This window comes from Anolis carolinensis, chromosome 2 (assembly GCF_035594765.1).
Source record: "Anolis carolinensis isolate JA03-04 chromosome 2, rAnoCar3.1.pri, whole genome shotgun sequence".
In the NCBI taxonomy this organism is placed as follows: Eukaryota; Metazoa; Chordata; class Lepidosauria; order Squamata; family Dactyloidae; genus Anolis; species Anolis carolinensis.
Window position 1 is genome coordinate 97,885,114 of NC_085842.1, and position 12,743 is coordinate 97,897,856.

A 12,743-nucleotide genomic window follows, 5' to 3' on the forward strand; every position below is an offset into this window, starting at 1 on the left:
GAATTGTGGGAGTTGAAGTCCAAAACACCTGGAGGAAGGCCCAAGTTTGCCCATGCCAGGCCCAGATGAACCCTAGGTCTTTCCGTTCCCATCATCCCCGTTCATTGGTCAAGGCAGTTGAGGCTTCTGGGAACTGAAATCCATAACTGATAAGAGGACTAGAGTTTGGGAGCCACTGGCCTTCGCAAACAGCCACCCAGGATTAGCTTGCGGTCGAGCAAAACCGAGGCCCGCCTGTTTTCGTCACGCCGAGCGGATGCTTCTACTGCAAGCTCTATGGTTACAACTTAGCCTCTTCCGGGCGCCTTCTTCCGGTGCGTAAAGCGAGTCCGCTTCCGGTCCCCGCTTGTGGGACTCCCAAGATGGCGACGTCTCTGGGCTCAAACACGTACAACCGGCAGAACTGGGAGGATGCGGTGAGGCTCGGGGTGGGGAGGCAGGGAGGGGTTTCTTCGCTTCTTCGTCCCTTTTCGGCGGCCCTTGTGCTCTGGGTCTTCCCTGCTCGGCCGAGGGAGCTCCAGGGAAGGTGCCTCCGGGGCGAGAGCGGCCCTCTTCGAAAGCTGCCTTATTCCGTCGGACACGTGTGGGAGGAAGCTGGGCTTGTGTCGCTCCCGTGAATTGCCCAGTGGAAATCGGAGGAGCCCTTTCCAGCCTAAGCCCAGTCTCCCGTTGGGTAGATCCGGACCAGGCGGGGCAGTACAAGGCAGCGTGGCACCACTTTAGCTGCCCTGGCTCAACGCTATGGAATCCTGGGAGTTGGAGTTTCGTGAGGCACGAGTCCTCTTTGGCAGAGAAGGCTACAGGCCTCGTTCAACAATACTTCCCACGATTCCATAGCATTAAGCCATGGCAGCTAAAGTGGTGCCACACTGCTTTAATTCGATAGTTCAGACGCGCCCACAGTTTGAGTATCCCTTATCCAAAATGCTTGGGTCCTGAACTGTTTTGGATTTTGGATTGATGTCTTTGCATACACATAACAACTTGAGCACTCTCACTAGAGGTCAGCTGTTACCAACAGTACTGTGGAATTCGAAGAGGCAGGAATGGAAGGCAAAAGGGAGAAACACCTCAAGGGGAAGGCTCATCAAGCCAACCCTTGTCTTCCATCTGGAAATTGATGTCCTTACTGAAAGAACATGCACATCTAGAATAGATCTCCACAGTCACCTACCACCGCCGAGACCCTATGCTTGGAAGGCCATTGCCGATGATGATTGAGATACTCATTGAAATATCTTGGAAATGGGTCTGAATTCTAAATACAAAATTTACTATATAGAGGTTGAGTGTAGTCTTATATACAATATTTTAAATAACTTTATGCATGAAACAAACGTTTGTGTACATTGAACTATCAGGAAACAAGCACTGTCTCAGCCACCCATGGTGATGATTTTGGAGCATTTCAGAATTTTGAATGAGATATGTTGTTTTTGTATGTGTTTTCACTTCAAAGTATATTTTAGGGAAGCATGGCTAAATGAAGCTGGACGTTTGGCAGATAACACTGCATGTGTCAGTTGAAGTATGATACAACTGTTTGTCAAACACTAATTTAGAAGAAGTTGTGTATTATTTCTGTAGTAGTATGGGTTAAGTATCTGTTATCTGTAATGCTTGGGACAGGAGTGCTTTGCATTTTGGAATACTTGCATTGGCATAAACATACATAATGCAGTATCTTGCAAATAAGACCCAAATCTAATCAAAACATTATGTCTCGTTTAAACTTGAAGATAATTGTATTTACATTTTTAAATAAAAAGTATGCCTACATTGAATCATTGGAACAGAAGGGTGTCATTCCCCCAGTCAGCTATGTGGTCCATTTAGAATTTTTAAAGGATTTTTAATTTTAGAATTCCAGCTAAAGAATGCCCAGCCTATATTTGAGAGTTTGGCATAGGTTTTAATGTTACCTTTATCTCTCAATGCATTTCTCCCCCTTTGGCTCTTAACCACTAGGGTATTTGGGGGGTGGGGGAGTGAACCTGTATTTCTTTTCTTGTTTTTATAGTTGACTCATTGTAACAGGTATACGTTTATTATTTCTGTTCCTATAACCCTTAATTTCTCCCAGGAGCTCTCAGTAACTGAACGCTTCTCACTCTTGATCTAAAATAAGTGACAGATCAATTTCTTGATTAAAGGAACATCGAGTTATTCTACACATATTTTGAGATTTTTTTGTCAAGTTCTTGTTTCTTTCATCATTGCATGTGGTGTCATTCATTTTATCATTATTGTTTGCATTTATGAATCGCATTTCCATTGGACAGGAACACAAAATAATTTTTGTGATAAGAATGTATGTGTGCACCATCTCATTTTGGACTGTAAAGGTTGTTAAGGATTTAGTGAAATGTGGCATTATTTCAGATCTGACACCTATTTATTTTCCTTTATGTAGGACTTTCCTATTTTGTGCCAGACGTGTCTTGGAGAAAATCCATATATTCGAATGGTATGTTTTCTGAGTTTTGTGTGTGTGTGTGTGTGTGTGTGTCAGGAGTGACTTGAGAAACTTCAAGTCACTTCTGGTGTGAGAGAATTGGCTGTCTGCAAGGATGTTGCCCAGGGGACATTTGGATGTTTGATGTTTTTACCATCCTGTGGGAGGATTCCCTCAAGTCCCATGTTTTCTGGTGATTTGGTACTAGAACAAGCGTGACAGAATAACGCTAACAAAAAAGTACTGGCTGACTTTCAGACTTTACTGAGTCCTACTTTGCTGCTGTAAATACATCTGTTATTTGAAGAAATGTGGTTTGTATGTGTCATTTAAGTATTACTTCCATAGCTACATAACAGGCCAGATGCTTTAGTTTCTTGGCAGGAAGTTATATAAAAGAAATTATGGTGAGATGAGCATCTTAAGAATTACAGTATGTTGAACATTTGCTCCTCAAAAACTATTCTACAAATTTAAGGGTGCTTAAGTTGAAATAAATCCTGTTGAAATCAGTAAAAATGCCCATGTATTGTAAACAAAGTGCTGTACCTTGCTAGTTCTCAAGATTTTAAAAATGACCTTTTGTGAATTTGAATTTGTCACACATTTCTTTGGTGAATGTAGTTTGTCTGTGAATGTTAATGAAGGCAAAAAAGTTACCTCTGCCATCAAAGTTTATCCCTCCCACACAAACTGCCAATATATCGGGTCTGTGGAAAAGACTTGAGCTTAAGAGAACAGACTGTGACCTTTTAAAAATGTGCATTTTTGCATATTCTTACTTACTTGAGTGCAAATAAAAGGTACATGTACATTGCTTGTGTTCCCTAAGACAGTCTGAACATATGGAAGTCATGTGGAGCTAGATTTTTGGGAATTAGAATAATAAAATCCTGGAGTTGGAGGAGACCCAAGAGTCCAATCCCATTGTACCGTGCAGGAATACACAACCAAAGCATCCCTGACAGATGGCCATCCAGCCTCTGTGTAAAAACATCCCGAGAAGGAGACTCCACCATGTTCCAAGGCAGTATATTTCTCTGCTGAACAGCTCTTACTGCCAGGAAGTTCTTCCTAATGTTTAGATGGAATCTTTTTTTCCCAATTACTGAAGGATTATACATTTTTAAAGGCATCTGGTTTTGTTAATTTGTTATCCTTTGTAACACACATTTTTCTTTGTTCCAGACCAAAGAGAAGTATGGAAAGGAATGCAAGGTATGTTTGCCATTTCAAAGAAATAACTTGAAGGAAGCATAATTCTAAAAGCTGCCAGTAGTAACATCTAAAAATACAGGGAACATAGCTCATTAGAATTAAATATCAGCAATTAAGGGTAACTATTCAATCCTGCCCATATCATTCCATTCACTTATTCACTGCAATACATACATAATAATACTGGTAAATCAACAAAGGGAAAAAAATCTCTTGAGGAGTGCTTGGAAGTATTTTTCTTGTATTTTATTTTTTAGTTTTATTGATGCAGTGGATTACTTGAAGGTTTTACTCATCTCTCCGATGTAATCATTGTAAAACAATATACATATCACCATTTCAAAGTGATTAAATATGTTGTTTGCAACCAATTTCTCAGAATGCTGTTTTTCATTCTGAATGAATGGAGTGATGTTAACTGAAAGCAAGGATTTAATGATGTGTGTGTGTACTTCATGCTTTAGAATTGTGCCTTAATTATGTTGATATATATTAATGCCATCTTTGTCTCAGATCTGTGCTAGGCCATTCACAGTGTTTCGTTGGTGCCCTGGTGTGCGAATGCGCTTTAAGAAGACAGAAGTGTGTCAAACATGCAGCAAGCTGAAGAATGTTTGTCAGACCTGCCTCCTTGACCTGGAATATGGTATGTAATTGTAATTCTGTTAGAAATTGGAAGTTTAAAATTAGCGCATGGTTACCCAGCAACTGTGTATGAAGAGAATGTAGTCTTTCTATATATGGGTTGTTTCTACTGCAGATATGGGTTTGTGTAAGTGCTGGGAGGGAAGGAATTACTGCATACACCACTCAGGGCGATATTGCTCTGATTGCATGGATCTGTCCATTTGAGGAAACTGAGTTGGATGTTCCATTTTGCCAGACAAGTAGTAATTGCTTGCACTGCTTAATAATGGCGGTGTCACAAGGGGTATAAGCTGAGTTTGCTGTCCTATTGATTGATTAATTGTGGTCTATGATCTTGGTCCATGTCTTATGTTCTGGCTGGCTTCCAAATAACTGTCTGGGATGTACTTTGAACACAGGAGTTTTTCTTCTTCTGGAGTTGTACTTCATGAAGTGGGAGGAGATGTTGTCAGCAGAGAAAAGCTGCATATACGCATAGCACTTATGACATCCTGATATCTGTATTCCTTTTCTCTTTCATTTACTATTTGTTGTTTTTACTTGCTATCAAGTTGACTTTGATCTTATGAATGTATGACTTTAGTGAGTCTTAGTTATCCATAGCCCTGCTCAGGTCTGGCAAACTCAGGATCGTGATTTCTTTGAATCAATACACTCATAATGTTCTCTTCCTCTTTTCTCACCACCTTCCATTTTGTTGAGCATTTCTGAAAGAGTAAACGAAGTTGAACAGTTTTAGGGTGTCCAAGTTAGTTCTGTTTCCATAGTTTGCCTAAATTCACAGTCATGCAATACTATACTGATATAGCAAAGTCCTTCCATCATTGTATTTATATGTAATAGTCTGTAAGGGCACAGATATGTAAGGGCAACATTTTTGTTATATAGAATGCAACTTCATTAATGTATCAGAAGAGTAAAGTTGTCATTATCAAGTTGGGAGGAAAAAATAATAATAAACTTTATTTGTATCCCGCAGAGGGGACTCGGAGCGGCTCACAACAGTATAATTATACAAATCATCTTAACAACAACACACATAAATATATCCAATTTAAATTAAATCAACAGTTCATAATGAGGCAAACAATATAAAAATAAAGCAGCATTTTAAAATTACATAAAACATTATCCATTAAAAATCCCAGCCACTAAGTGAATAGGAACAATAAGATCCAATTTTAGATTTATCTCGTATCTCCAACCGTTGGATGACATTATGTTTACCCATTTTCAAATGCCTGTTTGAATAGCCAGGTTTTCAGTTCCTTCCAGAAAATGGATAGCATGGGGGCCTGTCTAATCTCCCTGGGGAGGGCGTTCCAGAGCCGGGGGTCACTACCAAAAAGACTCTCTCCCTCATTCCCACCAACCGTGTTTGTGACAGAGGTGTGACCGTGAGGAGGACCTCCCTGGCAGATCTTAGGGCCCGGACTGGTTCATAGGTGGAAATGAAGTCACATAAATTGACTGGACCAGAACCATGTAGGATTTATAGGTAATAATCTGCACTTTGAATTGGGCCCAAAAACGCATAGGTAGCCAATGAAGATGTTTTAATGGGGGGGGGGGGGGTTATGTGCCCTTTGCTCCAGTCAATAGCCTAGCCACTGATCTTTGTACTAATTATAGTTTCTGAGCCATCTTCATAGGCAGCCCCACATAGAGAGCATTGCAATAATCCATCAAAGATGTAACTAGGGCATCGACCACCATGACAAGATTAGACTTTTCGAGGTATGGGCGCAGTTGCCGCACAAGTTTTAATTATGCGAAGGCCCTCCAAGCCACCGCCAACACCTGAGCTTCCAGGGTCAACGCTGAGTCCAGGAGGACCCCCCAAACTGTGAACCTGTGTCCTCAGGGGGAGAGTTACCCCATCGAGCACAGTTTTTCACCCTATACCCCAGTTAGCCTCCTGACTGACCAGGAGGACCTCTGTCTTGACTAGATTAAGCTTCAGTTTGTTAGCCCTCATCCAGCCCGTCACAACTGCCAGGCACTAGTCCAGAACCTGGGCAGCTTCCTTGGTTTTAGGTGGAAATGAATAATAGAGTTGTGTGTCATCTACGTACAGATGGCACCGAACTCCAAAACTCCGGACGATCTCACCCATTGGTTTCATGTAGATGTTGAAAAGCATGGGGGATAGAATGGAGCCTTGCAGAACTCCACAGACCAATGACCAGGAGTCCAAATGGTTATCCGCAAGGCTGTAGCCAGAAAAAATTGTGGAGGGGTTGAACCCCTCCCCCTCGGCTATAGCCTTGGTTATCCCCCAGCACCACCATCTGGGGCCAATTGTCTAGGTATGAGCAGAGCCACTGCAAAACAGTGTCCCTAAGTCCCATCCCAGAGAGATGTCCCAAAAGGATGCCATGGTCAATGGTATCAAAAGCTGCTGAGAAATGCAAAAGAGCCAACAGGGATGCTCCCCTGTCTAGTGCTCTGTGCAGGTCATCCACCAAGGTGATGAAAGCTGTCTCCATCCCGTGACCAGGCCTAAACCCAGACGGTGATGAGTCAAGATAATTGACTCCAAGAATCCCTGGAGTTGAGTTTTATTTATTTCATGTCAAAAGCATTGCATAATAAATAAGTTTAAAAGTGATAAAATAAAGGAAATCACAAGCAGCTAAATAGTTTTAGACCAAAAGTGGGCAACAGCAACTGCATTGTCCATGGCTTTGAACAACTCCTCCTCCGTGCATGAGGCAGGGCATTGTGGGCAAGCATACATATGCGGGGTTGTTCTGCTCCACAGTCACACAAGGTGGAGGATTCCTCCAGGTAGTGCCACCTTGCTAAGTTGTCTTTTGATCTGCACACTCTGCTTCTCAGTCTGTTCAGGGACTTCCAAGTTGCCCATTCTTGGTTTGCCCCTGGAGGAAGACCCTCATGGGGGGCCATCCAGTTGGGATTGCCTGGTTTAGTTGCCCAGAGGGACACCCTTGCTGTTGCTGGAGGAACATCAAGAGGAGTGGTGGTTCTCATGAAGCCCTTCCTTGATTTTAGTCTGGTGGGAGGAGGCTGATAGTCATGCAATGGGTGGCTTTCACAATGTTCGACCTTATTTCTCTCACCGTTAGCAACAACTTCCCGTCGCACGTCAGGAGGGACAATGCCAGCTAACTTGTAGAGTTTATCAACAGGTGTAGGTTTAAGACATCCTGTGATTATTCTGCATATTTTGTTCAGTGCTATGTCCACCTGCTTTGCATACTTCAGTACCAGGAAAATAAAATTGATACAGTTGATAATTCTGTTCTTTTTCTGTGCTTTTGCACAAATATAGTTAGCCATATTTATGCTAATAACTTTAATTATTTTGTCTTTATATTTATACAGTGTTTTTGTTTTTTTCCATTAACATTAGGTTTACCTATTCAAGTTCGAGATGCTGGACTCTCACTTAAAGATGATATGCCCAAATCAGATGTTAATAAAGAGTATTACACCCAGAATATGGAAAGAGAGGTAAATATATGTCACTTGTTTAATGTATAGTATTAACTAGATAATTTAGATGGGAGTCTTCTGCTTAGTCTTACGCATGTCCTTTTCTCTGTTTTGCCAGATCATGAATTCTGATGGCACCCGGCCTGTTGGCGCCTTAGGAAAAGCAACATCTACCAGTGATATGCTACTCAAACTGGCTCGGACTACCCCTTACTACAAACGCAACCGTCCACATATCTGCTCATTCTGGGTGAAAGGAGAATGCAAAAGAGGAGAGGAATGTCCCTATAGGTGCAGTTATATTCAGAAAGTTAATCTGATGACTGTCTTGAAGTATAGTGTCTCAAAAAAATAGGTGGTGTTCACTTAACTTCTGTGAAAATAATCTACATGCATCAGTAGAGACAGAAAACACCATAAAGGATATAACAGTATAATTACTGAACACACATGTACCAAATACATAGACTGGGAAGAGATGGCATGCTATCACAAGAGGCACATTTTTATTCCAGAAACTTTCAGTTGATATCCAAGATGCTGCTTATTAGTTTGAGATTGTGTGTTACCAGTGAGAGTTATCATTACTTATTCTCTTAACTTATAAGATAAGATGTGGTTGTTGACTCATTAACTATGTATATTATAAAATCTTGTTTTAAACCTTTAGGCATGAAAAACCTACAGATCCAGATGATCCTCTTGCTGATCAGAACATTAAAGACCGTTACTATGGTATTAATGACCCTGTGGCTGACAAGCTTCTCAAACGAGCTTCCACAATGCCACGCCTGGACCCACCTGATGACAAGACCATCACAACATTATATGTCGGAGGCTTAGGTGATACTATCACCGAGACAGATCTTAGGTATGTTTTTACTTCTAGTTCTGCCTTAAATCCCCCTTGGTAGTGTTAGATGTTTTTCTTTTGAGTATATCTTCATTAAGATACCTTTGGAATGTTACCAGGACATATTGAAAAGACCATTGTACACAATTCCTTTGAAAAGATCTACATTTAGGGTTTGTTTTCTTAAGACTTGCAATACAGTACCATTTAATTAATTGTTTTGTCATACTCTTCTGCATATACGGACATAAGAGACACTGTGTCTTTAAGCTCTTTGCAGAGCAGCAAATTGAACCATCCCTTGTCAATAAGTCAGTTTAATCAAGGTGTAACCTTCTCTTGTGCTGCTCTCGAGACTACAGTTTGAATTCATAGAGTCAAATTACTTGAAAAAATTCTTCCTAAACATTAGAAATAACTTATTCACAGTTACCGCTAATTTATTGTCTCAGAGGGTGATGAGCACTCCTTTGGAGGTCCTCAGAGGTTGGATGGGCCCATCTCAGGAATGCTTTACTTGTATGTTGCTGCTTAACAGTGGATTGGGCTAGGTGACCCTTGTCCCACCCAACTGTGTGATTCAGTGAACTCAGGAGGTATGTTAGAATATATTTACTGTATTCTCGTATATCTGTCTCATCTTTTTTCTCTTTTATATGATACAGTGTATGAAACAGGTGTCACTATATTAGAATATGTTTGCTCCTCAGGAATCATTTCTATCAGTTTGGTGAGATTCGGACGATAACTGTAGTACAGAGGCAGCAGTGTGCATTCATCCAGTTTGCCACCCGGCAAGCTGCAGAAGTTGCAGCAGAGAAGTCCTTCAATAAGCTCATTGTCAATGGACGCAGACTGAATGTGAAATGGGGCAGGTGAGTGGTCAGGACAAGATGTAAAAGCAACATTATATTTTTGTCCAGAGAATCTCCTTCACTTTCATCCTCCTGATTTTCCTCTCTTAGCTGAGAGTTCTAGGCAGAACCCATGTATTAGACATGCAAATATATTAAGAGGCTTGTATGTTTGTCTGTGATTTGTAAGGGGGGGATTGCCTGATATCAGGAGTGAGTAGATTGGTAGCAAGAGTTTTTAGAAAAACTATACTTAAATTGGAAGTGCTTTTCCCACAAGGCTTTTTATCAACTCTGGGCTACTCTACATTTTTAACCTTGAGTTCAAAATTTTCTTTAATTTACAACATGACCTTAATTCCAGTGATTTGTTTTTGTTTTTTTAAGATCTCAAGCAGCCAGAGGGAAAGAGAAAGAAAGGGAAGGGATCACAGATTCTGGTATAAAACTAGAGCCGGTCCCTGGACTACCTGGAGGTAAGAGCAATGCTGCAATATGCTTACCATATATACTCGAATATAAACCAGGATTTTCAGTCCCTTTCAGGGCTGGAAAGCTCCCCCTCTAGGCTTATACTCGAGTGAGGGTCCTGTCTGGCTTATATTCAGGTCGGTTTATACTCGAGAATATAGGTAATCAGAGTTGGACAGTCTTATCTTATTAAAGTCTTATTATCTTGAATTACAGTTTTATGTAAATATTCAAAAACAGTTAACCTTCTAATGCCACAATTAATGTAATTTTATTGGTATCTATTTTTATTTTTTATTTTGAAATTTACCAGTAGCTATTGCATTTCCTACCTTCGTCTTATACTCGGGTCAGTATGTTTTCCCAGTTTTTTGTGGTAAAATTAGGTACTTCAGCTTATATTTGGGTCGGCTTATACTCGAGTATATATGGTGTGTGTGTGTGTGTGTGTGTGTGTGTGTGTGTGTGTGTGTGTGTGTGTGTGTATTCTCTACCTTAATTGCGGAAAAATATGTTTACACTGTTGGTTTTGTGTCCTGCAGCTCTTCCTCCTCCCCCTGCAGCGGAAGAAGAGGCCACTTCGGCAAACTACTTCAACCTACCTCCCAGTGGCCCTCCGGCTGTGGTCAACATTGCCTTGCCGCCCCCGCCTGGCATCGCCCCTCCACCACCTCCAGGTAGCTGGGTTTATCAAAACCAGAACTTTAGATTTATTTGCAAGAGAGGGTCTTGGGGAATATCCTAGGAGAAAGGGAATTCTGGGACTGTTCTTAACTGAGAAATGTACATTCCAGTTCTGTGTGTGATTATTAGGCATTAAGGCTTGCTGAATTCAGTGGATTTATTCACTGAAGTGCATGTAGGATTTCCACCTTCCCCCCTGTATTGTTTGTATAAGTATTTATTATAGCTTTCATTCTGAAATGTGTGTGTATTTAAATCACACATAGGTAGCCTGATGTTGTTGAGATCTTCAGTCTCTTGGGGGTAGTTTTGTGGTGGATGGGGATACTGCAGGCCAGCAGTAAACCAGGCCAAGCCCCACAGGAAGGTCTCCATTCTCCCTTTCCCACTATTTCTCTCCTGCCCCTTATCTTTGTGTCTTTTTCAATTACTTGTCTTCCTGATCCTATGGTTTGTTTTCACTTATCATTTCTGATAATTTCAGAAATTAGACCGGTGTGTTCTTTAGATCAAGGTGAAGACTTCTTAAGACCCTATGTTGCCAACACTTTACTTAAAGCAGTGCAAAAGCATTGCATTACAGGGTGGCAATTGTGTAGCCTTCCAGATGTTGGACTGCAACATCTGTCATCCCTCATAACTTTGCTGGGGCATGAGAGAAGCCCCCTGCAGGATGGTAACATCCTTTGAAGACAGCCCATTTTTTCACACAAGAAGTGACTTGCCTCAATTTGCTTCTGACATGATTTTTTAAAAGTCACTTTGCTCATGTCTATTGGTACTTGCAGTCCAGGCAGTGTCTGGAAAGCTGTAGTGTTCCCATCTCTTACTCATAATTATTGCAGTTAAAATATTATTAACTAAAAATTAAATCATCTAAGTTAAAGAAAATGAAACTTTGAAAAAGGTTGTATGTCAGGTGTCAATACCATGTTAGTCTTATGTAAAGTCTTCTCTTTTTCTTCTTCAGGTTTTGGGCCCCACATGTTCCATGCCATGGGCCCCCCGCCTCCTTTCATGCGAGCCCCGGGTCCCATCCACTATCCTTCTCAAGACCCACAGAGGATGGGAGCCCACGCTGGGAAGCACAACAGCCCCTAACGCCACCTGCTCATTTTTACTGGGTTTTTTTTTTCCTTCCTCTCCTGCCCCTCACCTTTTTTTAATGGAAACCTTTCTTGGTAATATACCACATTCAGCTGTAATCAGTGGGAAGCTGAATCTTCCTGTGCAACCAGGACAGGCTTAGTCCTACTGTGATACACAACTAGAAAATCTCATCACTTCTATAACCAAAATACCTACATTCTTGATAAGGAAATGGTGGTCTCTGCTTAGAAAAACAGCAGAGAAGTAAGCTAGAATAATTTTATTGAGAATAGTAAATCCCATCAGTGTAATCAATTTGGGGTACTTTTCCCCCAAAGAACTCTTGGGGGTGGGGCTACTAACCCAGTTTAGTAATCCCCAGTCAGTGGCACAATAGAAGCTAGCCAGCCTTGTTCAGAACGGCTTGGAAGCACATTCACTTCTAATCTGTTTCAATGTCAAATTACTGTATTGCTGTTGAAAGTAGAGTCAAGTCCCTTACTCCCTTAAGCTGGAGCAGAACAGGCTTATAGGAAGGATGTACAGATGGTGCACCACTTTTTGTTAATGCTATTTCTCATCATTCATGATCTTGTCTGTGATACATGCTCCTAAAACATTGAGGTGACAGCAGCAATGCAGGCTTGTCCATACTCTGTTTATGGGGTTGGTGACTTTGGAGTTGTGGCGTAATGTGGCCTTGGTGTCCATTTGCTACTGAAAGTAGTCTGATTCATTTCCTAAACTCAACATTTGATTGCCAGTGGCTGTTCTAAATATGTGTTCTCAGTATTTGCCCTGTACCATCTGTTTTCTGCATCAAGTCTATGAGGTGTCCTAGTAAAGAGAATCATATTTTTTACCTATTCTGAAGTCTTACTTAGTCCTTCTTATCTTTTAAAAAAGAAAACCTTGTACTTGACCGACATTTTTTTGTTACCGGGACCTCACTTCTAATGGACATAATAGAAAAAGAACAGAGCTTGGAAAGGTTTCATGTCGATGACAGCTG

The 12,743-nt window shown here is 41.1% G+C and overlaps 1 protein-coding gene across 1 annotated transcript; it reads left to right on the forward strand.

The window, feature by feature from the left end:
• Nucleotides 1-289: 289 nt before the first annotated feature.
• On the forward strand, nucleotides 290-12,597 carry rbm22 (RNA binding motif protein 22). The gene is made up of 11 exons (XM_003217449.4): nucleotides 290-416; nucleotides 2,414-2,467; nucleotides 3,644-3,673; nucleotides 4,187-4,319; nucleotides 7,698-7,798; nucleotides 7,899-8,071; nucleotides 8,451-8,651; nucleotides 9,344-9,508; nucleotides 9,875-9,963; nucleotides 10,501-10,635; nucleotides 11,613-12,597. The coding sequence occupies exons 1-11, from the start codon at nucleotides 363-365 to the stop codon at nucleotides 11,741-11,743; spliced, it is 1,266 nt and encodes a 421-aa protein (XP_003217497.1). The 5' UTR covers nucleotides 290-362; the 3' UTR covers nucleotides 11,744-12,597.
• The last annotated feature ends 146 nt before the right edge of the window (nucleotides 12,598-12,743 follow it).